Source organism: Simochromis diagramma, unplaced genomic scaffold (genome assembly GCF_900408965.1).
Source record: "Simochromis diagramma unplaced genomic scaffold, fSimDia1.1 OVJJ01000320.1, whole genome shotgun sequence".
NCBI lineage: Eukaryota > Metazoa > Chordata > Actinopteri > Cichliformes > Cichlidae > Simochromis > Simochromis diagramma.
Genome location: NW_024386773.1, coordinates 97883 through 123671, shown reverse-complemented (window position 1 = coordinate 123671; position 25789 = coordinate 97883). Strand labels below are relative to the sequence as shown.

General features: G+C 39.2%; 4 protein-coding genes across 10 annotated transcripts; 1 reads left to right on the top strand and 3 right to left on the bottom strand.

Annotated features, from left to right (window-relative positions):
- The first annotated feature begins 1730 nt into the window (after window positions 1–1730).
- Window positions 1731–5578, top strand: ppcs (phosphopantothenoylcysteine synthetase). 3 transcript variants are annotated; one of them, XM_040000908.1, is made up of 4 exons: window positions 1731–1857; window positions 3238–3772; window positions 3856–3959; window positions 4899–5578. In XM_040000908.1, exons 2-4 carry the CDS (start codon window positions 3241–3243, stop codon window positions 5223–5225), a joined length of 963 nt encoding a protein of 320 aa, XP_039856842.1. In that variant the 5' UTR covers window positions 1731–1857; window positions 3238–3240; the 3' UTR covers window positions 5226–5578. The 3 variants fall into 3 exon arrangements, with proteins under 3 accessions (XP_039856842.1, XP_039856853.1, XP_039856860.1); XM_040000919.1 differs by having other exon boundaries at window positions 1750–1823; XM_040000926.1 differs by lacking the exon at window positions 1731–1857 and adding an exon at window positions 1900–2239.
- Window positions 5460–11268, bottom strand: utp3 (UTP3 small subunit processome component). Of its 2 annotated transcripts, none has more exons than XM_040000891.1 (16): window positions 11097–11268; window positions 10761–10848; window positions 10249–10321; window positions 10104–10160; window positions 9897–10011; window positions 9729–9797; window positions 9516–9637; window positions 9282–9434; window positions 9110–9181; window positions 8450–8490; window positions 8274–8370; window positions 7523–7660; window positions 7213–7343; window positions 6667–6730; window positions 5838–5945; window positions 5460–5725 (listed from the first exon to the last, which is right to left on the bottom strand). In XM_040000891.1, exons 2-16 carry the CDS (start codon window positions 10817–10819, stop codon window positions 5636–5638), a joined length of 1389 nt encoding a protein of 462 aa, XP_039856825.1. In that variant the 5' UTR covers window positions 10820–10848; window positions 11097–11268; the 3' UTR covers window positions 5460–5635. The 2 variants fall into 2 exon arrangements, with proteins under 2 accessions (XP_039856825.1, XP_039856821.1); XM_040000887.1 differs by having other exon boundaries at window positions 10249–10305; window positions 11097–11266.
- A 1378-nt stretch (window positions 11269–12646) lies between these two features.
- Window positions 12647–20140, bottom strand: fam83e (family with sequence similarity 83 member E). Of its 4 annotated transcripts, none has more exons than XM_040000788.1 (18): window positions 19509–20140; window positions 18698–19347; window positions 18118–18264; window positions 17098–17222; window positions 16573–17007; window positions 16253–16309; window positions 16097–16168; window positions 15940–15993; window positions 15789–15839; window positions 15628–15684; window positions 15484–15534; window positions 15322–15378; window positions 15190–15240; window positions 15029–15085; window positions 14893–14943; window positions 14243–14444; window positions 13947–14153; window positions 12647–13087 (listed from the first exon to the last, which is right to left on the bottom strand). In XM_040000788.1, the coding sequence occupies exons 2-18, from the start codon at window positions 19154–19156 to the stop codon at window positions 12929–12931; spliced, it is 2292 nt and encodes a 763-aa protein (XP_039856722.1). In that variant the 5' UTR covers window positions 19157–19347; window positions 19509–20140; the 3' UTR covers window positions 12647–12928. The 4 variants fall into 4 exon arrangements, with proteins under 4 accessions (XP_039856722.1, XP_039856729.1, XP_039856736.1 ...); XM_040000795.1 differs by having other exon boundaries at window positions 16097–16147; window positions 19509–20094; XM_040000802.1 differs by lacking the exons at window positions 15029–15085; window positions 15190–15240.
- A 47-nt stretch (window positions 20141–20187) lies between these two features.
- Window positions 20188–23870, bottom strand: emp3a (epithelial membrane protein 3a). The gene is made up of 5 exons (XM_040000820.1): window positions 23666–23870; window positions 22448–22575; window positions 22145–22247; window positions 21882–22022; window positions 20188–20657 (listed from the first exon to the last, which is right to left on the bottom strand). Exons 2-5 carry the CDS (start codon window positions 22523–22525, stop codon window positions 20482–20484), a joined length of 498 nt encoding a protein of 165 aa, XP_039856754.1. The 5' UTR covers window positions 22526–22575; window positions 23666–23870; the 3' UTR covers window positions 20188–20481.
- Between the last annotated feature and the right edge of the window lie 1919 nt (window positions 23871–25789).

The window sequence follows — 25789 nt, the reverse complement described above, 5'->3', positions numbered from 1 at the left end:
ATTAAAGTCTTAAAATAAAAGGTTTGTAGGTATACTGGCTCAGCCTGCCCTCCTCTAGCTTATGATGTGCCACTTTAGGCTGAAATAAAAAGTTTATGGTGAATAAAACTTATATATCCCAAAATAGTTTTCACACTGACCAAGCAGTTGATTTTTGTGAGTTGTTATTGGTTAGTTTCTCAGATGATTTCTTTAGTTTTTGAAAATCACAAATCCTGAAAATGGACTTTCCTTAGCTACATCTTTTTGTATATATGTATATATTTTTTATATATTTTGTGTGTGTGCGTATATATATATATATATATATATATATATATATATATATATATATATATATATATATATATATATATAGAGAGAGAGAGAGAGAGAGAGAGAGAGAGACTTTATTGAAACTACAACTGAAATTGTTGTGTTACAGCAGCATGATAAAGAAAAAAAATAGTACAGTCCACGATAAACAACAAATAAGCAACACAGATTTTAAAAAGTGCCACAGGCACCTGGTAAGGGCCTTACACTATGAGATGGTGTCATAACAGTAACAACAACAACAAAGAAAAAAGGAGATCAGATAATAACAAAATTGTTAACTTAATTAAAAATAAGAATTTATACAACTCTCCTGTCACGTTTACATAAACTATTACATAAAAACTGTGCATTACACCTTTAACCCTTACATACTGTTCAGATCAAATTTGGATAGCAGTAAAAATAAAAATTTGAAATGAAAGTGACACAAACAATAAACCACAAAAATATTGAAATACTGTCTGTGTTCCCATCACAATTGCTCCAATTCCCACAGAGACAGACTGTCGAGTCTTTGAAACAGTGAAATAGGACGCACTTAAGGAGCAGAGTTTAGAGGACACAAGATCTGCACAGTCAGCTGGAATGCAATGAAACAATCTAAACCTAAACTAATTATAACACATTTATTCTAAGATAAATGAGATTAAACTAGTTCTAAGCTAAGAGATTGAAAGAGGGCTTGAAAGGATCATATTGTAATGCACTTACATTTCTATAGGTCTGTTCTAGTTTTACTAGCTGCTCAGTAAGTGCTTTATTTATTAAAAAAATGAAATGCGTTCACAAAAGCAGACTTTTCCCTTAAACTATAAAAACATGACTTTTGCTTAAAATTAAAAATAACAATAAAAATGTTCAGATTGTCATATTTCTAATCCACTTGTTTTTGGTTTGGATTATTATTAATATTCATCTTAATCTCAGATTTAAACACAAATGACATGTACAAGACACATATATGAAATAAAACATATATTTTGTACATATACATATATATATATATATTGAATTTCAAATAAACGCATTTTTCTCCTCCCCGAAAAGCTTGTATTTAAATCTTTTTCAAAACTTACCAGAAATTAGATGTACAAACGCGCACCAACATCCAAAGAAAAGGAGCTTTCAATGATGCTGTTGCTTGTCAAACTAGTCGCACACAAAGTTCAATTCAACATTTTGTCTTTGCTCGTCGACTGTTTCTGCTGATTCAGTGGGACAGTCCAGTGAAAAAAGATCCCCTTTTTGAGAGAAATTCCCCTTGTCCTCTCCGTTGATGCTCGGGTTTTATAAAGTTTGACACTTCAAGCAGGAGGGAAAAATAATTGACGCACTGCTGACTCAAAAGCAGACTACCATTTCTTTGTTTAATACCGCAAATGGCCGCTAGGGGAGCTGGAGGCGTTGTGCTGTATTTATAAAAACCAAAGAGTTGGCCTTCAGGAAGTGCACAAGTTGTTTGGAGGTATCCGAATACCAAAGTGGGGTGTTTTGAAGTTTTGTCTGTGAGTCTGAGACGTCGTTTACGTTTTATATAAGGTATTACCGCAGTTGCAAGTAACCTACAAACATCATGTAGCGCTATGTCGTGTCGTCTTTCTTATTACTGAACATTAAGTAGCCAAAGAAAGTGTCCACCTTCTACTTTGACAGCGTGTTTACTGTCGCGTGTCATTTAACCGCAAACAGGCGTGTATCACGTCAGTGTTGTGCTGTGAAGTTCACCCATACGTAATGATGATGCGAGAATATGCATTAATGTAAACTTAGCCTGTTATTCGACCTATAAACGGATCAGTGAACAAAGCGAGGATTTTCAGGGAGGCGTGGGTTTATTTCTTCATTTTCTTCTTCTCATTAGTCAGCTGTAACATTTGGAAACCACAGGCTATGGGACAAACAGCTATAGATACAAACATAGGTAAGACATAATATCAGAAATACCACGATATAAAAACAGACTGTAAAAAAGTGGACAGTTTAAGTTATTGCACCTATATGTTTAAACACTTTTGGCACTTTGCTAGAGAAACTAAGCAGAGCTCTTTGAGGGACAGAGGCCTATACAGTCAGGACAAGTAGATGATTAGTGTTCGTTGAACCTGTATAAATGTTAAATGACGACAACATTTTAAGATCTAGCCCCCCTGGTGACCTTGAATTTGATAAGCAGAAGGGGGTGGATGGATGCATGGGCCTAATAAAGTACCTAATAAAGTGTGAATTCAGTTTACTTTATGCTTATGTATTGCACGTTTTGGGTTTTTTTCTTAAATTTTATGTAAATGTACAACGATCATAGCCATCCAGCACACCATTAATTCTTGTTACCGTCAGGTAGACGTTACAGGAGGATGGCTGCACGTACATTTACAGTGCTTAATAAATTCAGCAGATCATCACCCAGAGTAATGCTTATGCTACACTGGCCTAAATTTAAAGTATTGGCAATTGCCACAATTATTTTTTATCTTTCTGTAATGATTAACCCACCAGTATGCACAAGTCCTTTAATCAAAATGATATTTATAATACTATAATACAATTATTATTTTTATCCATGAATTTTCAAATGCGCTGTTTTACAAAAAAAGAGAAAAAAATAGTGAAGCACAGAATTAACAGTCTTCATTAACTGTCATTTTCTAAATACTGAACGGGAAAATGTAGTTTTTGTGGTTAAATGTCACGCTTTGGGTGTAAAATTATCAGCGTTATTTTAATATTGTTCCAGTCAGCTTTATTAAAGTAGGCCCAGTGTGATTTATAACTGTACATCCATAAATTTGTGACCTGCAGAAACCAACAGCGAGGTAATCTGATACTGAAATGTCCCACTTTGAAAACAGACCTGTCACTGGAGACTGTTGAATCACATTAGGCATCACTTAAAGATGCCTCCTTCTTCTCTCTTGTCAGGTGATGGCTGAACCCAGAATATCATCTATTGATGGGAAGTTAGCAGAAGAATTTGCTGTTCCCTCCCATGTGGAGGAGGTCAAAGAGAAGATGGTTGCTTTTGCCAGCTTTCATGCAGAAGCAGGCCGAAAGGTGGTTCTCATCACTTCAGGAGGCACCAAGGTTCCCCTGGAGTCCCGCACTGTTCGCTTCCTCGATAACTTCAGCAGCGGCAGGCGAGGAGCCTCCTCTGCAGAGTATTTCATAGACTCTGGTTATGCAGTCATTTTCCTACACAGGCATCGCTCACTCTACCCCTACACACGGATGTTTTTAACCATCAACATGCTGGACGCTCTGGAGTTTCAAGGTGGAGGAGCGCCTGGTAATACTGGTGAAGTGGTGGTTAATCAGCAGGTGCTGCCGAACATTGCCAAAGTACTGAAGAGATACGAGGAGGTGAAAAAAAGCAGACTTCTTCTGCCTATCGAGTTCAGCACTCTGTCAGAGTATCTGCACCTACTCAAAGCAGCAGCGCAGGCTCTCAGCAAAATAGGTAACAGCAGGTTAAAGGCCTGAGCTGTGGCTTTGTCTAACATAAGTTCAAAACATCTTCACAAGTGTTTGTTCTGCCCTTAGGATCAAAGGCTATGTTTTACTTGGCTGCAGCAGTGTCTGATTTCTACATCCCAGCATCTGAGATGCCTGAACACAAAATCCAGTCTTCCAACGGACCTCTTCAGGTGAGGGTGGGGGGAAATGGTGTTATTGGTCTGCTTTTTATTCACCACTTCAGTTCGGAGGTGTGTAAAAGGAAGCATGAGATGTGAGTACGAAGGTGGTTCACTTCTTACGGGGGAATATTGCCATGGTAACATATGCTGCTAACCTAATGATAATTAGAGAGTCATCGTTCCTGGAAGATCCCCAGACCTCTGTGCACGGATACCACAGTGTCTTTGTGTCTGATGAGCATCAGTAAGAAATACAGATACTTGGATGAAGCTTTATTTTTTCCTGTTGGTTGCAAATAATTTTACTTTTATTGTTATATAAGCATCAATATATGGTCCTAAAACAGAGCACTAATTTATACTTACAGCTAGGGAATAAACTCCAGGCTGTGAACCCTTAAGCTTGCGGTCCCCAACCCCCGGGGCATGGTCCGTGAGTCGTTTGGTACCGGGCCCCGAGAGTCGAAGCTTGGATGTGAAATTTGTAGTTTCCCTGGGTTTTTCTTTTACCGTGTTGTAGTTGTGTCTTATTTTGAAAGAAATATTTATACATTACCATAGCGACCAGAGAGCATTAAAGGGCAGAGAGGAAGATCTTACTCTTAATGTTGTTGGAGCATTTCAGGAGGACGCTGCTAATAAAGTTCCACAATTACAGTTAATTTGGGTTTATTATATTTAGAAAATACCACAGTTTTTGTCTTGGTCATATAATTTTATTTTGTTGTATTTATCCGCGACACCTTAAAGGCCGGTCTGTGAAAACATGGTCTGACATTAAACCGGTCCGTGGAGCAAAACAGGTTGGGAACTGCTGCGTTAAACAGCTGCACATACTTTCAATTCAGCAGTTGTTATTGTTGCTCTTCTCAGTTGCTGAATTACATCTTCCTGTGCGTATGCCTCTTTAGTCTTGCCAGTAATTACAATATTTCTTCTGCCCTTCAGCTGAGCATGAAAATGGTCCCCAAGATATTGTCCCCACTGGTGAAAGAATGGGCACCTCAGGCATTTGTCATATCCTTCAAACTCGAGACTGATGCGTCGATCATGCTGGACAAGGCTCGACGAGCTCTGGATACCTACAGGCACCAAGCAGTGGTGGCCAACGTACTGGACTCTAGGCGGGGTTATGTGGTGGTGGTGACCCTTGAGACTCAGGCTGAGCTAATCCTAACTGAGGAGGATGTGAAGAATGAGGTGGAGATAGAAGAGAGGATAGTCAGCAACTTGACGTCGGCACATGACAACTTCATAACTCAACAAGTGGCTTGATAGAACGTATCTGCATGTCTGAGCAGCTTTAAGTTGTGTCTGTATTCTTACGTGCTCCACATTTGGCTGCAATTCATACCTGCCTGTTCTGCTGGCAAGTTGCTGTATATTCAGTATGCTCTACTGTTGCAAAACCTTAGCGACAACTGTAAGTCACATCTTCCTTGTTTGTTGTGTGTGTTCTAAGAATGAACCTTGAAGCATTAAACGCAGTCTGCGTAGAGGGACAATATCCAGGTTTTAAAATGTTTATTCACACTTTCTAGTAATCAGAAAAGCAGTTTCAAGTTTTAAAACGATGACAATATTTTCTTTCCTGCAAGGTTCTCCAATAATAAACATTTAAAATCACAGTCCACTGGTACTGGTTCAATCTCATTGCCACACTTTGCAGCATATTCTGGACTCGGTTACTTGAGTTTGACACTCTTCTTGACACCAGCATGAATACCAGACAGCTCTCCGCTGTATCTCGTCTCTTCGTGACGAACCTCTCGGACCTGGCGAAACGATAAGCAGCAATTTTAAAATGCATCGCAGAAATGTGTGTCACAATCCAGCACATCCTCTTTAAGAGTCTTCAGACAATCCCTGAAATCTTTGAATACAGACCTGTCCCTTTCTGCGGATTTTAGCCCGTCTGAACTTCTCTCTGTGCTTGACTCTGGGATTACGGTCAATTTTCTTCCTTTTCGGCGTGAGCCCCTTGTTCTTGGCCATCTGTGGAATTGTTAGACAAACATAATTAATACAATTCAGAAATCAGTGTCACACACTGGATCTAGAAAACTTGAAGGAGGAGAATCCAGAGATGTAAACAAGCAGTGCTGTGGAGAACACTTTAAAGCTTGCACTTACGTACTTTTAAAGGATAATTAAGCTGAATTTTGCAAACACGCTCTCTGAAGCTGTAGCAAAACAACTCTATATGCACACTACAATCCATTTTCTTGAACTAGAGCTAGATAAAATCTTTAGTGTACTACTGCGAGTGCCCAGCAGATGGCACTCAATCACGTTTATTAACACCAGTACTTCCAAAAGTGTAGTTTAGACTCCATTCTCCAACAACAGTAATGGCAAATAAATGACTACTTCAAGAAGTTAAGTTGTTCATTTTTAACATTTTCAGTTATTTAATTGGGTCGAAATTATTAATCTGTTATCCAACTACAATCCTTTGTATATTTATCAATTATATACAATATAGACATGATTTTTTTTTAATATAAATATCTAGAGGTCAAAATGAGTCAGCATACAAAGACATATGCTTGTGTAACACTAAAAAAATGTATCCATAGTTATAAAATGTAATGCTTGAATAATTATTAAACAAGCTGTACATATGCTACAGTTATCAGTGGGCTCCATCCATTCAATTTCTGCTGTAAGTACTCATGTTTCGTGCAAATACATGAGTGTGTGGATCACTCAGTACCTGGTAAGTGATTCCTCTCTTTGCATTTGGATCCAATTCTTCCTCCTCTTCATTCTCCTCCATCCTGTAACACAAAGATTTTCTTAATGTTTTACTCTCCTGGTTGATTTTACCTTATATAAATTTGATTCAGTACTACCAAAACATCCAATATGGCTCGTTTGGTGAATACTCTACCAGAGGCACAGTGTCATTTTGGCAACTGAACACCAGTCTGTCCTGTAACTGCTCTCTACATGTTTAGAGCCAAGCCACACATATTTCAGCTCCCCAATAATACTGGTGTTTAAATAGAACTGAACCACTCAGAGGGATGTAAGACTTTAGAGTGAGCAGAGCAGTTGGCAGTGTTTCCGGCTTCTGAAAAATTTCAGTGTATTTCCCAATACTATAGTATATCAAATGTGCTACATCGTGACATCTATTGCAACATGCAAGTCAGCACGGATTCCTGTTATTCTGACCCCAAATCCTCTGCATATCAAAGACACATCCCATGAGTACACTTCCTGTACTTTTACTGCAAGTTAAAAAGTGCATACTTACATTTCATCTTCTGGATTATTGCCCTTCCTCTTTAATTTTAACCGTTCCTCTGCCTCTTTGTAGAAGCGTAGAGCTTCTTCCTCATCCAGGTCAGAGTCTGACTCCTCCTCAGGCACAGCTTCTCCAGATTCCTGTATCCAGTGGGTGCGTGCACACATACACACACATTCGCAATCAATATAAAAGTTAAACGTCGGCACTAGGGGTCATCTGAGGATGCTCTTCATGTATATCAATGTTGTCGAAGAGTGTCCTCAGATAACCCCTGGTGCAGACGTAATATAGTAGTATATTAATGTTGTTCTCTTACCTTTTCCTTCCTGTTTGAAACTTTAGACTTCTTGCCTTCGGCTTGCTTGCTTCCTGCCTTATTTTTCTCTCCACCAGCTAGTAGCTGGCGAAACTCTGGAGCGAGCCGAGCATCTACTGCGCCTAGTTCATTGATGAGCTGCAGGCAGGCATCAGAGACTCAGTAAGACATTTTGCATTTTGTGGATTTTTGTGATCAGCTTTCTAGGATGTGTGCCAGAAGATATTTCATAATTGTGTGTCTCATGGTGCTGGTTTGGAGTGTTAATACAGTGAAATCACAAATAAAAGATGCCGACCAAAGTAACAAACGCACAGTAAAAGATTTTGGTTTTTAGTTGCAACAAACAGCTACTATTTTAACCCCCTGTGAACCTGACCTGCTGAGCCTGAAGTATCTCTCTGATGCTGTTTATTTAATTCAGATCAAAGTCCATATAAGCGTGGATTACCTGCACATATTTACATGAAGAGAGCTCCACTGATGATTCCCAACACAACACAGCATTTCAAAGTTAATTCAAAGTTCAGGGTTTGTTCTGAGTTTGCTAAACCTGCCTTTTGGGTTAAGCTCTAGGGCTCATAATCACACATCCTGCAACAATCCTCTTGGACTCATAACAGAGCCTACAAATGTTGAGCTTTCGCGTGCTTTTTTTTTTTTTTTTTTTTTTTTTTTTTAAAGTACCAAATCTAGGAGAAACTGCTCACCTTTTTTTGAGCATGGTCTAAACATCAGTGTGTGGACTTACATTTCTGTAGGTGAGCAGTCTTTCAATCACAGGGTGGTTGTGAGCAGGTATCCGCTTTGCTTTCAGCACCAAGTAGAAGCTGATGTTTGTGCAGTAACTGTGGCAGGAGAGAAACATCATTCAGTGACAGAGCGTGACAGTTTGTCGTGTGAGTCTACAATCCAATCACAACTTACTTGAGATAAAGTTGCTGCTTTGTCTTCAGGTAATTGGCACCCTTTAGGTAAAAAAAAAAAACAAAACAAACAAAGAAAAAGAATAGGATGAAAGATGTTCAGATTCACATTGTTGATTTTCATGATATTGATGACATGTTCATGTATACTCAAACACGTCTACACCAACTGTTTTGCATATACACAAGCAAAAAGCTGGTGGTTTGATTCCAGCCAGAGATGTGGATTTGCATGTGGACGCATATCCGAGCAGCTGAAAGTAGCTTACTTACGAATAAGGCTGTAAGCAGTGCACCACAAGTATGAGTATCTTCTTCTTTCATCATGATTAAAGGTGGGAAAACACAGAGGAACTTACAATACAATCACAATTTGTTTCCCTAGATAATGGTGCAGATACAAGAAAGACACAGGCGTCGTCCATCATTATTCATTAAATTCTGGCCACCTGATAAAGAAAGCCCAATGATAGTAGAATTAAACTCAGTTTTGATCTCTACTGGTCCCTTGAATGACTGCATGCTTCATTCATACAGTGTGTCTGCTTTCTGGGGCAGAGGGAGTAATGTACGCAGCTTTTTGTGTGTTTTATCACAGGAAACGCCTGCGTGTAGTGGCTGAAAGCAAGACCATGAGAAAAATGTAGCCAAGTGTGCTCACCTTTCCTGCAGGGATCTTTCCCTCCTTAACCATTTGCATGAGAGGCTGAAGCTCATTCTTGAGCTCGTTAAGCTGTACAAAGAAACAGGAATAAGTCACATCTATTGCACGTCACTTGAAAATTTAAAGGCTCTTTAAGTCTGAAGTTGTGTCCTTCCTATTTGTCTCTTACCTTTGCCTTGAAGTCCTGAATAAGCTCAAGCAGCTCTGGTGACTCTTTCTTCAAAAGCTTCATTTTTTCCTTCTGAGACATCTGCTTCAGGTCTTTCACAATCCTCTCTTCTTTTTCCACAGGCTTGCTTTCATCCTTCTCCACAGCAAATTCCTTCATTTAGGCAAAGACGTACAATTAGAATTAGACGTTTCTGTCAGCATGTCATTAGGCCTACAAGAGAGTGTTAAATACCTGAAAAAAGTTCAAATCATAATCCTCCTCGCTCAGATTTGCAGCTAAACGTTTTTGGATGTTTTTAGCCTCTTCTTCTTCTTCTTGTTCCTCAGCCTCCAATTCTTCTTGTGATTTCCCTTCTGTAATAACAGTGATCGAAATGTTGCATAATAAAAGATAATACAATCATCACACAATGCAATAATACGGCTTGAGATAAAAGGTTCTTACTTGAGGTCACATAATCTGAATCGTAGAACATTTTTTTCTTTCTGCCCCAGGCCATTTCATTAGGGAGCTCTGCAGCAGACAATGTAAACACAGTGAGACAGGCTCAAAATGAAAAACATACACACACACACACACACACACACACACACACACACAAAGTCAATTTACCGTCCTCATTTCTCCCTTCTAAATCACTCTCCATATCTGTCCCCTCTTCCTCATTTTCTTCTTCCTCCCCTTCATCATCTTCCGACTCAGAAAGATCCAGGGGCATCACCTCCTCCTGTGAAATTCCGATAATCTCAGGTTTCTTCTCGGCTGTTCCTCTACATTTTTCACCTGCAGTTACTTTTAAACAAACACGTACGACATTACCTCATCGTCCACTTCCTCCCGGTCGCTCTCCATTTGAACACCTCGGGCGAGAAGTTTCTGCGGCAAAGACACCGGAGCACGAAGAAAGGTTACAGAACACAACTGTTGCACTGCACACCTACCGTAGAACAAATAAAGAACTTACTGCAATCTTCTCATCATGAAACTCATCAATCTTGTCTTTTGTGTATGTTGAGGATTTCTGAAAGAGAAAACACCTTCGAGAATGAAAACAGTTGTATCAAGTCACCATATGAGATCACGCTGGTCTTTATTTAGTTTATTCTTCACAGGTCATCAAGGTTTGGCTCAACGTAGATATTACCGCTTTGTTGGTTACAGAAAGCAACAGTTTAATCATACGATCAGGCAAGATTTCAGATCTTGTTTTTATTATTTGAAAGCTATAATTTGACCTCTCTTCTTTTCAAAATAATATTTTGTCCCCCTTAAAGTCACACCAACTACCCTCTAGTTTAGAAATCAGAGGACAATACCGACTTGGGTAAAGTAAGCAAAGGGCCACACACTGAGTAACTGTAACATAATGTAACATAATGTGAAATCATGCTAAACTCCAAAGAAATCATTAAAACCTTATCCCCCACATCCATGCAAACTTCTGACCACAGCTGTATAAAACACTGCGTGTTTTACCTTATCAGGGACAGGCATGTCGTTGTAGGCTTCAGGGTCGTCTTCATCATAGACCTCATCCTTGTTTGGCCGCTGCGCGTGTTTTCCCCTGAACAGCAAAAGACAAATAAAGACTCAAAACTTCTGGTTAAATACCAGATTTAATTTTCCCGGATCACTCCACACTTCACTAGCGCCAGCTCCCATCACAGCAGTGGAGTATAAATCATGCACCCGTATGCTTGTAAATTAAGACTAACAACTTATCGTTGTTTCTACAACACGAAACCCCAGAAAAACAGAGCAGAGACGCTATAAAGACAAGCTAACACATAGATACATCTTAGCCAAACTTACCGTTTTGCTCGAACCATGATGAACCAGCTTCACACACAGCGGACAATAAACCACGTCTGTGTGCGTATAAATGCAGATTAAAACTGAATATATCCACTTCAGTTAACTGCACACATCTGTTTTACTCACTGGATACCATGTGCCACAAGAAACGTCCCCTTCTTCTTCAGCTCAAACGGCAATCAGAGAGGAAACTTACCGCCCCCTGCTGTCCTGGAGGATTTCTACAAACTGTGCGGAGAGTTATCTGACCATTCATCTCTATATGTGTGTATTTATTCTTTGAAAAATTGGTCCCCAACATCGCATAATAAAATAATTTTAGCTGTTTTACAACTTTTTTTTAAACTTTACAAGCTTTATGAATTAAGATGAAGTAACTGAGCATGTATTTTTATACTTACAGCCACTTTCTGTTAATCTTACAGTAATGCATGTGAAGAAAAATGAAGTGATATGATTTATATGCGTCTTATTTGTTCTCAGAAAATTAAAATATACTTTCAAGAACACAATATCAACTTTTCTTGTGTCCTCTAACATAACTGTGGAAACATAATGAGCCTGTTTTATATGTATTTTCAACCACTGTGCCATTGTTTTCTACTCTCTCTTATTTACCATTAACCTCCTAAGACCCGAACTCTTCCACGGCATGCATTTTTTATTTCTATTTGATATTTGGGCTGATTGGGTCCTGATGAATGTAACAACAAAGATTTACAAGATTTTTTTTTTTTTTTACCTAATTTTTGTTTCTGAGAAAAATGAGAGCCTACCACCATAGATAGATAGATAGGCACACGCGCACGCACACACACACACACACACAAAATAAATCTTCACCTAACAGAACTGAGATACACTCCTGCTTACACTGGACACTAAATTGGGTAAGAGGAAAAAAAATGGATGGATGTGCATGTTTATGGCCAGAGGGGCCGATGGCGCGATATGGCAGCCTCGCTTCTGTCAGTCTGCCCCAGGGCAGCTGTGGCTACAACTGTAGCTTGCCTCCACCAGTGTGTGAATGTGAGAGTGAATGAATAGTGGCATTGTAAAGCGCTTTGGGTGCCTTGAAAAGCGCTATATAAATCCAATCCATTATTATTATTATTATTATTTTCTCTCCTTGCTAGAATAACTGAAAGATCTGAAAATGTACTTTACAACAGTAGAGGTAGAAGTTGAAGGCCAGTATAAGCAGTATGACAGTTAAACTGGATATTTTTTGGTAACATCATTTGTAGATGAGGAGGCCCAGATTACACAAAACAGGTTTAGTCTGCCAAGTTGGCATTGTTAAAATATGAAAAGTGATAAAACAGAATTTAATTTCACATTCTAACTGTGATTTTCATCATAGAATTAACAGTAACTTCAAATAGTAAAACAGTAAAGCGTCTGAGGAATGTTTCCAGCACCTTGTTGAATCTGTGTCTTGAAGAATTGAGGCAGTTCTGGAGGTAAAGGTACCAGCAAAGTGTAACTAATGAAGTCATTATCAGTTCATCATCAAAGATCTAAACCCCCCAAGGGGCTCAGTGAAGTCACTTCTATGAACATTTTAATCAAAAAAGATGTTTAACAAATAACAGAGTTGATATTTTTCCTGGTGAGCAGCAACAATATGACTATTTTACATGTAAGTCACCGTACATGTAAAACATCGTATCCATAATGCCTGTTATCCATGTGCCTGTTACTAATGCTTTTCATTACAGTCTCTGCCTGCTTTGGCTTATACTTTAAGTAGTTAACACTGCAGATGTCGTAAAATATCCACTGCCAGCCGGTTTCTTTGCTTTGTGACAGAACGTGTTCACAGTATATCACTCATGGTTTTCTCCCGCTCCTCCTTTCTTCCTTCCCGAGTCCACACCGAGAAAAGTGTAACTGCGAGGCCTCTCTGTGGGCATTAATGTGGACCTCGCTTTGTCGTTCCTCTTTTCCATCAGGGTAAGACCAGGTGTTATGTAAGATGGCTCATACTGTCAGGGAAACGGAAAAAGAGTATCAGATATTGGGACTATGGCACTATAGTTATCTTCTCACATATGAGTGAATTTAAAGTTAATGCTACCTTTGCTTTTCAACCTGAGGGTAATTACAGAGATAAAACAGACTACTTAGTTTCTTTTTCTTTTTTTTACTCTAAAACAGTAGAAATGATTCTTGTCGCTTCTAAAATATTTGAAAAATAAATTACATGTGATTTCACTCATTCAGACAATAACTTTTTTTTTTTTATTTGATTGTAGTTTTTAGGGGTCACCAGCCAAAAAGGCAGAAAACCCTTTGCTAATTTGTACTTTCTACACGTATGTTTATCTTTTGTTTGCAATGATTCAAACACATGGATTTTACTAAAAGGAAATTTCACTAAAAATAATTGTTTTCCTTTTTTTGGCTTCTTATTACTTACTTCAGAGTTCTAAGATGATAACTTTTAATACTGAGGAGAAGAGATATTTGCAAAAGGCCACTTTTATGTTTTTGTGGAGTGACAACTGACTTAATTTCAGGTTTATTTCTATAGTGCCAAATCACAATAACAAGGTTCTTTATATTGTGAGCTAAATGCACTGCAGTGTAAGTAAAACCCCAAACTTTCAATTTATCTCCGATGAGCAGCACTAGGAGGATTCTTCCTTTTAACAGGAAGTAACTCCCGGCCAATCCAGGCGCAGGGAGAGGCAGCAATGTGACATAACCCCTCACAGGGATTAAGGGGGAAGAAAAAAGGAGAGGACAGAGAGAAAAGGGAGAGCCTCATTAAATATCTTTCTAAGTCTCTAAGTCCTTTAGTTAGTTAGTTAGTTAGTTAGTTAGTTGAATCTGCACACTTACAGTGGGCCTGGTATATCTCGGCACTGAGACTCCTTTCTTTTCATGACTTGTAGCTGCGTCTTCCTTGCTCAGATCCCACATGGACTGGGTATGTATACTCTTTGATTCTCTCTTAAGCAGTCCTGAACTGGTATGTGGAATTTTCCTCATGATGTCGCTCAGAGCGCTGAAGTTCTCCTCCCTGTGCATGCTCAAGATTATCGGCTTCTGACAGGAGAGAAATACATCTTAGCTTTTCTAGGAGCTCCATATCAAGATGAGATTGAGTGTTTTGAAAGAAAAAGCAGGTTACTTACTCTAGAAGATGGCTTGTTCACCATTTTTTTTGCAAAATCATCTGTTTTACTCTCCTCTTCTTTAATAGAGTACCTTCTTGCCTGAAAAGAGTAACGCCTGTATGTTTCCTCGTTTGCTTTGTCATCATATCTAGATGTATTTCTGGTATATAAAGTCGTGCTCCTCTCTGATGGGTGGTGCCTGGAAGTGTCTCTCTCCATGCTGCACTCCATCCAGTAGGAATAAAAAGTGACAAACTTTATTTTAGACATTTTAGAGCATTTGAAAATGAAACAACTCTGAATAAATACGCAAAAGGAAAGCTAAGGAAAGCTCAATTATAACCGCCGGGCTTTATCCTTTAAAAAAAAAAAGTTTTCCTTGTGTGAACATGTCATTTGAATATAAAAGGATAGAAAAGTAATTAAAAAAAACAATCATACCAACACACACACACATACACACAGAAGAAAAATCTGGCATTATTTTAAAGTAGGTACAGTTAAAATGCTTATGACCAGCTTTTCTCAATAAGCCACAAATGTGCTGGATACAATAGAGTACGGTACAATATAATCTACAAAATACACAATTTGGACATTAAATTATTATTTATACAATTATTTCAATAACTTATTTTGGTGCCAGATATTTGGACATGACATCTTACCTTTTTGTTCTTTCTAAAGGAGCTAGCTGTGCTGATGAGGACTCCCTGCTCCTAAATCAAGACCAAGATCAAGATCATGGAAAAAACAGAGACAACTAATTGTCTTAATCATAGCATAGCTAATAATAGGACTTACTTGAAAAGTAATTTTTCTATGACATCAGTTGACTCTGGAGGCAGATTGTCGTTGACCCTATCAAATACAAATATCTGTAAAAACATCCTACAAACATATACAAATAGATATATTTGGACAAGAAATTGCCAAAGAAAAAACTTGTATCTTGTTGATCTCACCTTTTTCTTCTGTCTGAAGTATCCGGCTGAGTTGATAAAGACTCTCTGCTCCTAATAAATAATCAAGATCTTAAATGTTTGCGCAAACGAGCTAATAGTCTTAATAATAGCATAGCTCATAATAACACTCACTTGAAAACGGCTGATTTTTCCATGTCAGTTGCAACAGGAGACACGCTTTCAGATAACCTGTCAAATACAAAAATCTGTAAGAACGTCCTCAAAATATAGATATATTTGGACGTGACATTTTAAAATTAATAATTATTTTTCCATATATCATGTTGATCTTACTTTTTTACTCTGTCTGAAGTAGCTGGCTGAGTTGATACAGGCTCTCTGTTCCTGTGAAAACAAATAAGATCCCAAATATCCTCAGCCTGGAAAAAACAGACCCCTAATAAACTCAGTCATACCACAGCTAAAAACAAGACTCACCTGAAAGTTGATTTTTCTATGACATCAGTTGCCACCGGAGAGATTTTGTCTTTGACCCTGTCAAACACAAAAATCTGTAAAAACATCCTAAAATATTTACAAATAGATAAATTTGGACAATAATTTTTAAAAAAAACTAAGTTGTATCTTGTTGATCTTACCTTTTTGTTCTGTCTGAAGTATCCGGCTGGGTTGATAAGGACTCTCTGCGCCTATGAAAATAGTCAAGATCCCAAAGGTTTGTGTAAAACATCGACATGGAAAAAAAAATTTAATAGTTTGAATCATTACATAGTGTTTACTAAGACTCACTGGAAAGTGGATTTCTCCATGTCAGTTGCCACTGGAGAAAGGCTGTCTGTGATCCTGTCGAATTAAAAAATCTTCAATAACATGGTGAAAATATACATATATTTGAAAATGACAGTCTAAAAGTAATTCTTTTTTTTTGGTGTCTTATTGATTTCACCTTTTCGTTGTCTCTGAAGTAGCTGGCTCTGCTGTCAAAGGCTCTCTGTTCCTATGAGCATAACCAAGATCCCTAATGTTTGTGTAAATCATCGACATGGAAAAAACATAGAGAGCTAGTAGTTCAAATCATAACATAGCTTTTAATAAGACTCACTTGAAAGTTGAGTTTTTAACAACTTCAGTTTCCACTGGAGAGAAGTTTTCTTTGAATCTGTCAGACACAAAAATCTGAAAAAAACATCCTGCAGCACAAAATATTGAAAATATCCAGTTTGCTATTCTGGAAATTACTCAGAGAATAATACAAAAGGGATGGCAGGTTAAAGCAAGAAGCAAGAAGCAAGAAGATCAGCTACAGGTTTGGTTAAAGGACAGAATAAATTCTGGCCATGAGAATTTTAAATATGTCTGCTGTACTCTGACATATTTATTCAAGGACTGATGATGATGTGGAGACTAATTCAGATACACTACCTTCTTTTATCCTCAAGATGGTTTTGGTTGTTAGTAAATCCATCCATTAAAAGTGTGTTTTTGTCTAACTGCATGCTGTTCTGTAGCGCCATCTCCAGCTTCACCACCTCTGTATCTTCAGTCCTCTGAAGATACAGAGGACTGGTTGGCAAGCTGCTTTCTTCTGAAAAAACTCCCATCTTATCCCAGTCCAGAGGGGAAACAGCACGTGGGGAGGGAGGGTCGGTGATATCGGGATCAACAGAGATCCTTTTCAGAAGTCTGACAGCTGAAATGTCTTTAAGCTGATGGTTTTGGTTCACATGGGTTGCAGTGGAAAGAACTGGGAGTGAACTAGCATACAAAATCCTGAACTCCCGGTCAAATGCATCAACAGCCGGTCCCCTCAGGACGGTGATCAGCTGCCGGTGCAGGTGGGTATCCGTCCAGGTGAAGCTGCAGAATTCAGCAACAATGTTTTGAGTCACTTTCAAGCATTTACGCCTCACATGCAAAGACAAGCAGGTGGAAGCCAAATCTGTTTACCTGTAGCTGCCGTGGATCACTGTGTCTAAATCCACCAGAATGAATTTCTCATTCATTTCCCCAACCAGCTTTCTTCCATCCCTCAAACCAAAACTTCTCCCACCAAGAGCTCGGACCCGTATGTTCTGTCAAAACACAAGGTTTAAACTCAGCATTGCATTACACTAAAACCTGTGACAGTGCCAAAAGCTGAATCATCACATTGGTGTGTAACGCTGTAAGTACTGTAGGTACAAACAAGACCATGATCTTGATATGATTAAGTGGTACTTTAGGTTTCAAGGTGATATAATCAATGCAAAGGAGTGTAGGCTTGATCCGCTGAGGACACAAGAAAGAATGTCTAAAAGTGTGTGTAACAGGTACGACTGTGTTTACACTTGGATTTCAATTGATTTTGTGGAAAGGATTGGATATAAGTGTAAACAGGGTTTTAATTCAGCATTCTATCCAAGTATGGCTGAATTCTGCCCTGATTTTACCTTCTGTTCATCTATTTCATCAGCAGCTCTAATGAGAATGCTGTCTTTGCTTGAAAGCAATACCAACTCCATTGAATGCTGTGCAACCAGTTTAGCTGTGTGGCCGATTCTCTGCTACATTCCTACCATCAGCTTGTCAAAGCAAAAAGACAAGACTTGCAGTTTGAGTTCCAACATATGTGCACAGAGTCAAGTAACTCAAACTGAACTAAAACAATAAAACTACATTTGAAAAACATTTTTAACTAAAATAAATACAAAAACTAGACTTTGGGAACAAATCTGTGCTTATAGATGTCACTACAGTAGCATGGGACATATGGGAAGTGTTTTTAGTTTCATTCTTTTTCAGCTTAAACAAATTTGCCACCACATTGAGCACAACGAGACTTTGTTGCACATGTTAAGACCAGGATAGCAAATGAAAATATCCCATTCCACAATGCGCTGCTGTGTCCAACTAAAATCTTTGTTTTATTTACTGCCATGTGTGAAGGATGGCTGCTAGGTGTGTGCTGATTTGTATGTGTTGACTCACTGGATGCCAGAGCCTGTTGGACGAGAACTTCTCCTGAATGGACCTTTGGTTCAGGATGATGTAGACAGGGACGCCCCGAGAGGCAGCACTGTGTAAATCTCCAATTATTGCACTATCTGTCAGTCTGTCTATCACGATGGCAATTACCTGAATGACGTGAAAATATGCATGTATATAATTTAGCCTGCATTTTTAACTAAAGCCCACTTCTTTCAGTGTTCAGGCCTATCATAAGAATACAATCATAACAAAAAGAAATGATGAAATCATAATGGCTTAAAGTTAAAATTTGATGGTTAATTATCAGAGAAATGCCTAACAGCAAAAAGAGTTCTTTAGAGGAAGTGCTGCCTCTAAGGCTTTCTCTACGGGAAATCTTCAGGAGTGCAAAAAACCCCCAACAACATAAAAATATTTAACTCTAGGAGAAATTTAGCAAGCAAAACAAACACAGGCGTCTTCATCAGGGTCTAAGCATATAACTAATTTCCTTTTAGATATCCTGACTTTATGTACTTCATATGAAAACATAAGCTGTTTCTATTCGTGAAAATAATGAATCCAGCAGAAATTTGCGTACCTGTCTGGCTCTTTGTAACTGCCGTCTGATCACCTCTCTGACTGAAGGTTCCCCTTCTGCAGGAGGGCTGGTGTGGACTTTGATACTTGCCGTTACCGACCAGGGGGTTTTATGAGGCCAGCCCAACTCCAGGCCCGGGACTGGCACGTCCGAGTGGCAGGGAAAGTAACTGGAACAGAAGTCCTCCATCTCTGCCATGCTCTCTGCTCCATTCTCATGTTGTAGCCGCGGATCGTTGAAAGAGTAGCTCTGAACCCAGCTTTTAAACTGGCTGACCTCTTCAGAGGATAAGAAGCAGTCGGGGAGCTCTTTGACGACTGAGTAGAAAGCCTCTGGTCCAGCGCTCAGCAGCTTCTCCACTGCTTCTCTCTCCCTCTCACTATAGATGAACTCCGGGGAGGACTCATCCACCGGCAGGAAAACTGTATCCTCATCCAGACTCTCCTCGTTGTTTGACATGACTGTAGTCTTTCCCGGCAATAAGCGTTTACTTTTTTAAAGTAATGAAACTCAACTCATGTCGCTCTCCAATCAAGAAAAACTGAGATTTTCATTCACTCCTCCAGAAAAAAAACAACTCACTATTTCCATTTATGGCAGTTCAGAGATATCTTGTCCTCGCTTGCAGTCAGACTCTATGATTTTGTCCCCTAAAACAACCAAAAAAATGAAATAGGTTGAACTGTTTGATGACTAAATCAGCACTTTGTGAAACTCACCTCCTGGGCAGTTTGATCTCTTTGGCTCAAGTGTGATACGATACGTAAGCTGAGAGCAGCTGTGATTCTTCTGTGTGTGTCACCTCACCTACCTGTTATCTAATTTCATTAAAGGCTTCCACTCCTTGTTGATGACACCATTCCCAGATTCCAGACGTACTGCGGAGCTGACGGATCGCTTCAGATCACAGACGCCCTGGCATGACTCTACTTTATCCCCTCTGTCTTCACAGCATATTTTGCCGGTTTCCGATTGTAAAGAAGATGCATATACCTGTGTGTGAGGCGTGTAGTGGATTATAGTGCCATGCATGCTTTATCTGAGAAGCTGTCGTGCGCCACGCAGTGTTTTTTTTCTGGGACCGGTCCAGCCTGACGGGTAAGTTTATGGGTAACGTGTAATACTGTATCTAGCTCTGCATCAAACGGTGATAGGTGCAATCTGTAAGCTGTTTCATTTTGATTTCTTTGGAAGTGCTTTAACGAAGCTGTTTGTGTTTCTAAAGCACGCGGGAGTTATCACTGATTTTTTTCTCCCTCTTCTGTTCTGCTGTTCCGTTGAAAATGTCCTGAGGTTGCTTTGAAAAGATAAACAGCGAATGCCACAAATTGGTGAGCGATTGAATGACAAAGAGGGAGCAACATTTTTGCAGCCACAGTGTTATGTCGTTAGATTAAACCTCCTCTGCTTTACAAAGCACTTACTGAGAAACAAAGGAAAGCCCACACAGACTGAACCCTTTAAAACACAGGAATGCTCTTTAGCCCAGCTCTGAATGCATGACCTTTTAATGAGTGCATTTTCTCATTGCATAAAAAAATATATATAAACATTAAACACAGAAATTTATACATATATTTGCTCACTCAATTATTCTGTAGTAACTTTGAATTCCCTGGAAGCAGGAATAAGAAAACTGAGCTGTGGCATTGAAAGATGCATTTCATTCTCAGTCATCTTATTTCCTCATCATGTGTGCTTACTCTTAACTGGAGGGACAGAAAGAGAGAGAGAGACAGATAAGGTCTCTGAATAAGGTGCCTTCGCTTCAGCTTCTTGTTGGCTCACTGCTTCTTGCGCAGGTGGATGTACAGGACTCCACTCACGAGAAGCAAGGGGACGCACAGCCACGCCAGGATGAAACAGTAGCCAAAGTGTCCTTTGTTCAAGACTCTTGAGTCATCAAAAATCTCCTTTCTGTGGAAGGTGGAGATGAGGCAAGCGGCAAAGTCCGCGAAACCTGCAAACGTTTTAAAATAAACAAACAACAACAACAAAAAAATAAATAATCGTATTTTAAAACCACATTAGAGAGTGAGTGACATTGCTTAATTTTACAGTCATCGGGTGAGGTGATGAACCTGATACATTGGTTCACACTAACACCTGTCTGTTATTGTTACACTTATGCGTTTTGTTCTTTACGTTTATTTACAGTACTGTGAGCAGAATTCCTCAGGATTTTGAGCCCTAAACGCTCAGCGAGGCTGGTGGGGGGGGGGGGGGGGTGAGGCAGTCAGAAGAGAGAGGAGCATTTATTGTCACTTTAATACACATCTATGATGACTCCCTAAAATATAAGTACAATCGTTTTTAAATATCAATGGTCATATACAGTTTTCTCTTTTATTAAGAGAAGAGGAGCCATGTTATTTGACATATCAGTGCTTTCCAACCTCCAAGAGCTGTCTGTCATGCTCTACCGCACTGGTTTCTAAAGATGCAGCATATATATCCCTAAAAAACAAAAAGATTGTCGGTTGGTCTGTTCTGATTGGCTGCCTGTCCCAAAACCGAAAGTTCTAACTGCAGGTGGGAGGGGCTTCTGTGCCTCAGATGACCATCTTTGGAATATATGGTCTCGCTGAGCGATTATCTGAACATCTACTAACCGAGGCTTACAGGAATTACTTGTACATACTTTTGCCTCATTATCTGAAACGTAGGTCTTGAGCATGCACCAATGTATCAGCAAAAAAATAAGGAAAAACACAATAAACTGACTTTGAAGGTTAAAAACACTTTTTTTTTTTAAGTTTTAAGCAAGTGGTAATAAGACAGGAGCTAATACTGAATTTGTTGAGGACTTTATACAGCTGTGGTTTAACACACGGTGGTGCTCTAGTGAGCCACAGTTTAAAGGTGTGAATCGTGCAATTACTTTGATTATAATCACAACCATCAGGCTACACAAACTGTTGTCAGACCAGTTTATTGATGTTTTGAAGTGCAGATGAGATAAGAAAACTGTTTGATGACAAGAAAATTAACATCTTTGTCAAACTTCAACCATATAGAAGAAAAGCATGATTCAAAAAGTTTGGAAAAATAAGAAAGCAACTGTTTTTAAAATTAAATCAATGTAATGGAAGTGTCCAGTCCAATTAATACAAAATTAGCTACTAATTTACTAAAATTAGTAAATTAGTTACTCTTTGCAAAGAAAGAAGAAGTCATTAAATACCTGCAAAGGCCTGACAGAGGCCTGTGATGTAGAACAGGCTTCCTCTGGACATGGTGAACAGCTGACCCAGAAAAACCAGGAAGGAGATTGAGGAGAAGACCACAGAGAAGACCATGAGGGCCTGGATAGACTGCAGCCAGTCTGGAAGAACAAGTTAAAGGAAGAGCATGGCTCACTATGGAGCTTTGAACTGTTATGCAATAGCCAGTGATGCAGAAATGAAATTAGAGATATGAAGTATGAAGTTAGAAATACTTTCTTACCACTTTGATTGACAGCAGAACACAACCAGGCTTCTGTGGCATTGTCATACATGCAGTAATGCCAGAGGTTGGAGACTTCTGATTCTGTCCAAACCCACCAGGTCTAAAGAAAGAAAGAAATTCAAAGTATGCTCACTCACACATTAAGACAAATATGCAGAAAGGCACATGGCACAAATCTACAGCTGGTATGTTGAGAAGCACCATTCTTTTGCTCAGTGCTCTTCATGTGAAATACAGAGTAACAGCGACATCTGTTGATAGAAGAGGGTAAATTATTTAACACAATTTCCCACGTCTCACCTTCTCAAGGGTGGCAATGACAAGCATGGCCAAGGAGAGCAAATGCAGCACCACTAAGGAGATGAGTAGGAAGACCATGGCTATTCTGAGATTTGAGGACGAGCCTAGAATCGGGTGTGCAAATGACCCTGTGAAGTATGTGAGAAAGTAAAATGATTAATTATTAAAAAGATTTTATAATTAGTCAGTGAACACTCCTCTTTGTTTTCTTCTTTTATGCTATTTAAAGTGGCCCACAGATTTCCGTGGCCTGACACACTGGACTCTTTGTCTGCTTCTGGGCAGTTTCACTGACAATCTCTGCTCATTTATCAAGGCACAGGCACGCCACACAGAAGGAAGTGGATGCAAGGGAGTTGCTCCATCTCTTTAGACTCTATCCACTCTCTGAGGAGCACATGAAAACATCTGCACCCTGTAACATCTGTAAACAAACATGTAGTATGAAACCCTTATGCTCATGATCGAACACTGTGGCTTCTACTTTTTAAAATCTGGATATAAACCTCCAGCGTTTAAATGCACAAAGCATGAAAATCATATTAACGAATAAAAAGTTTTTAACGCTTTGTCAAATGATTTTTTTGTAAACAGGCCTCTGAGTCAAAACAAAACAAAACAAGTAAAACTATTTAAATCTTTTGATAAGTCAGCAAATTTACTAAAACTTAAATCAAATGTTTCCTCTGTGTGACTAATAACTGTCACTGCAGTAACAGAAGAGAGGAAAATAAACACTTTCCTGAACATTTGGGAAGCTCAAAGGGGAAATTACATAGTTAAGTAACAGTCTTCAGTTTCAGTAACACATCTGGATACAATTATTAAATGATTTTTTTTTTATAAAGCCTGCACACTACATTAGAAATTCTCCTTTTAAGTGATGTTTTTTGTCTACTTTTTCAAATTAGAAATGGATAAAATGAAATTTTGAATTTGATGTCACCTTATGAGTCTGTAAATCGCACGTCTGTTTACATTGGCACACTTCACTGTGTCGTTACCCTGCCAGGAGTTTGCATTGGTCTGGCATTACAGGGAAATGTTGCTCTTAAATCTCAGATGATCCAGAAAGACAGCGCTAAGGTATACTGTACAAAACTCCAGCATATCTCAAGATTAACACAGAAAGTGTAACTTCATAAAAGCTCAGAGAAGTATTTTGTTAGTCTCTTTATAATCCTCCCTAACAAGTGTTTCTGTGAGTAAACTTCTTACCTGTTTCAAAGCGTTGGAGTCGAGAGCTCGAGAGAGATCCTCAGATACTTTTCCCTAGTGACTCCTATCCACTATCTCTGCTTTTTCGTTCCTTGCAAAGGTTTTTGCTTGAAAACTTGGAGAGAAGGGCACCGAGGAGGAATGCAGAGTTAGACATAGGAGGAGTTCTCTACAGCCATTTCCTCCAAACTTTCCCTGCCCTCCCCCCAAATCTGTGGTCGGGACCAGCCCGACACCAAAAAAATAACATTCCTGTGGACCTGCGTGAACACAGAACATATTCTTTGCAGTTTCCTGCACACATCCCATCTGTACCGAAAATATGGGTCATAATAATAACAACACTGTGCTCATTAGGGGGTGTGTTGGAAAAATGAAAAGGATCCCACAGCATTTGTCATGATACTGCTAGATGTGTGGGCAGCACATGATTAAATTGCTACAGACAGATTTATGTGCCAATGCTGCATTCCTGCTCATGCTGTTCATTGAGCCTTGCAGCTTGGCATGAACACCACTACATCACTTCCTACGTGAGGCGACGGAAGGACAGGAAATAAGGGCTGATTCCTGCCCACTTTTGATTGTAAATGTAGAAGAAATCTCAGACCACCCAGAATAAAACACACACCGTTTCATCCTAAATTAAATCCCAAGAGACGATAATGACTTGTCTTTAAACTCAACTTCATCAAGTGACGTCATTCACGGTAAAGGTTTACTTAATTGTCCTGCCAGGTAGTAGACTTTGTCTCACTAATGAGAGACTGTCTTCTGTGTACCTGAAGTAGTGTCAAGATTAAAAAATATCAAATACAGAAAATAGGAAGAGGCTGGATTATTTTTACTGTTGTATTCATGTTTAGGAAGCACTTTGGTTCATTGAATTGCTGCTTATTATGCGGTTTCATTACAGCGCCACCTTAATACACATGAACTTATTAAAGACATCATAGCCCGTGAAAGTAAAATTGTAGTTTTAAAAGTACAGTACTGGGCTTGAGATTGCATTTTGCTAGGAAAATGGGATATAAGTGCCAGCATTTATTGGAATATGTGCACACATACATAGAAGTACAGCATATAAAACAAAAACAGAGTTTATACAATTCTAACAAGTTTCGTAGACAATGTTTGTTATGACCACCTTTATGCTCTCATGCAGCAGGCTTGGTTGTGGTTCCTAGGATCTCTAGAAGTAGAATTTGAGGCAGAGCCTTCAGCTCTCAGACCCCTCTACTATGGAGCCAAATCCCAGTTTGCATCCTGGAGACAGACACCCTTACTAAATTTAAGGTTAGCCTAAGCCCTAAGACAGCTGGGATAGGCTCCAGAGACCCCCCGCGACCCTGAAAAGGAAAAAGGAGAAGTGGATGGATGGATGACTTAGTTATGGTGCTATAGGCTCAGATTTCATGGAAGGTACTGAGCACTTCTTGTCCATTCACCTCTTTTCACTCCTCAGGTGTTTATATCCCACTGCAGCATGTCCTTAAATCCTTGTGTTCTCTTTCCTTCCTCTCTTTTCTATTCTTCTCTTTCCCCTTCATCCCCAATCGGTCACAGCAGATGGCTGCCCCTCCCTGAGCTTGGTTCTGCCAGAGGTTTCTTCCTATTTAAAGGGGTTTTTCCTTCACACTGTTGCTGAGATTTTGCTCATAGAGGATCATTTGATTTCCCTCCAAATATTGTAAGGTCTTTAACATACAGTATAAATTGCTTTGAGGCAACTTTAGGTGTAATTTGGCACTACCTAACTAAACCTGCACTGAACGGAGTTCACTGAGGCAACTTTTCTTGTCATTTGTTTTAAGTCATCGTCAGGAATAGTTCTCCACACATTTTAAAGGACATTTACCTTTTTTTCCATATCCAGATGATCCCGCACTGCTTCAGTGAGCTGAGGTCCAGGCACTGGGGAGGTTAACCCTTGATTGTGGTTTTTCCCTCTATCCAGGTAGGGTTTTACTGAATTGACAGGTTGTTTGGGATCATTGTCATGCTTGAAAACCAAACTGATATTTTTATCAAGATCTCCAGCACCAGTGGTGGAAATACAGACCCAAACCATGACAAAGCCTCCACTGTGTTTCACGGATGGCTGTTGACGCTCACTGTTGCACC

Coding starts and splice junctions, on each gene's coding strand:
- ppcs (XM_040000908.1), top strand. CDS start 3,241: ATGGCTGAACCCAGAATATCATCTATTGATGGGAAGTTAGCAGAAGAA. Junction 3,773..3,855: donor GCAGGCTCTCAGCAAAATAG/GTAACAGCAGGT, acceptor TTCTGCCCTTAG/GATCAAAGGCTATGTTTTAC. Junction 3,960..4,898: donor CTTCCAACGGACCTCTTCAG/GTGAGGGTGGGG, acceptor TCTGCCCTTCAG/CTGAGCATGAAAATGGTCCC.
- utp3 (XM_040000887.1), bottom strand. Junction 9,798..9,896: donor AGAAGGGAGAAATGAGGACG/GTAAATTGACTT, acceptor TGTCTGCTGCAG/AGCTCCCTAATGAAATGGCC. Junction 5,726..5,837: donor AAATCCGCAGAAAGGGACAG/GTCTGTATTCAA, acceptor TCGTTTCGCCAG/GTCCGAGAGGTTCGTCACGA.
- fam83e (XM_040000788.1), bottom strand. CDS start 19,156: ATGTCAAACAACGAGGAGAGTCTGGATGAGGATACAGTTTTCCTGCCG. Junction 15,535..15,627: donor ATAGAAAAATCAACTTTCAG/GTGAGTCTTGTT, acceptor TTGTTTTCACAG/GAACAGAGAGCCTGTATCAA. Junction 14,944..15,028: donor ATAGAAAAATTACTTTTCAA/GTAAGTCCTATT, acceptor GTCTTGATTTAG/GAGCAGGGAGTCCTCATCAG.
- emp3a (XM_040000820.1), bottom strand. CDS start 22,525: ATGGTCTTCCTACTCATCTCCTTAGTGGTGCTGCATTTGCTCTCCTTG. Junction 22,248..22,447: donor TCATTGCCACCCTTGAGAAG/GTGAGACGTGGG, acceptor TTCTTTCTTTAG/ACCTGGTGGGTTTGGACAGA. Junction 22,023..22,144: donor TTCTGCTGTCAATCAAAGTG/GTAAGAAAGTAT, acceptor TTGTTCTTCCAG/ACTGGCTGCAGTCTATCCAG.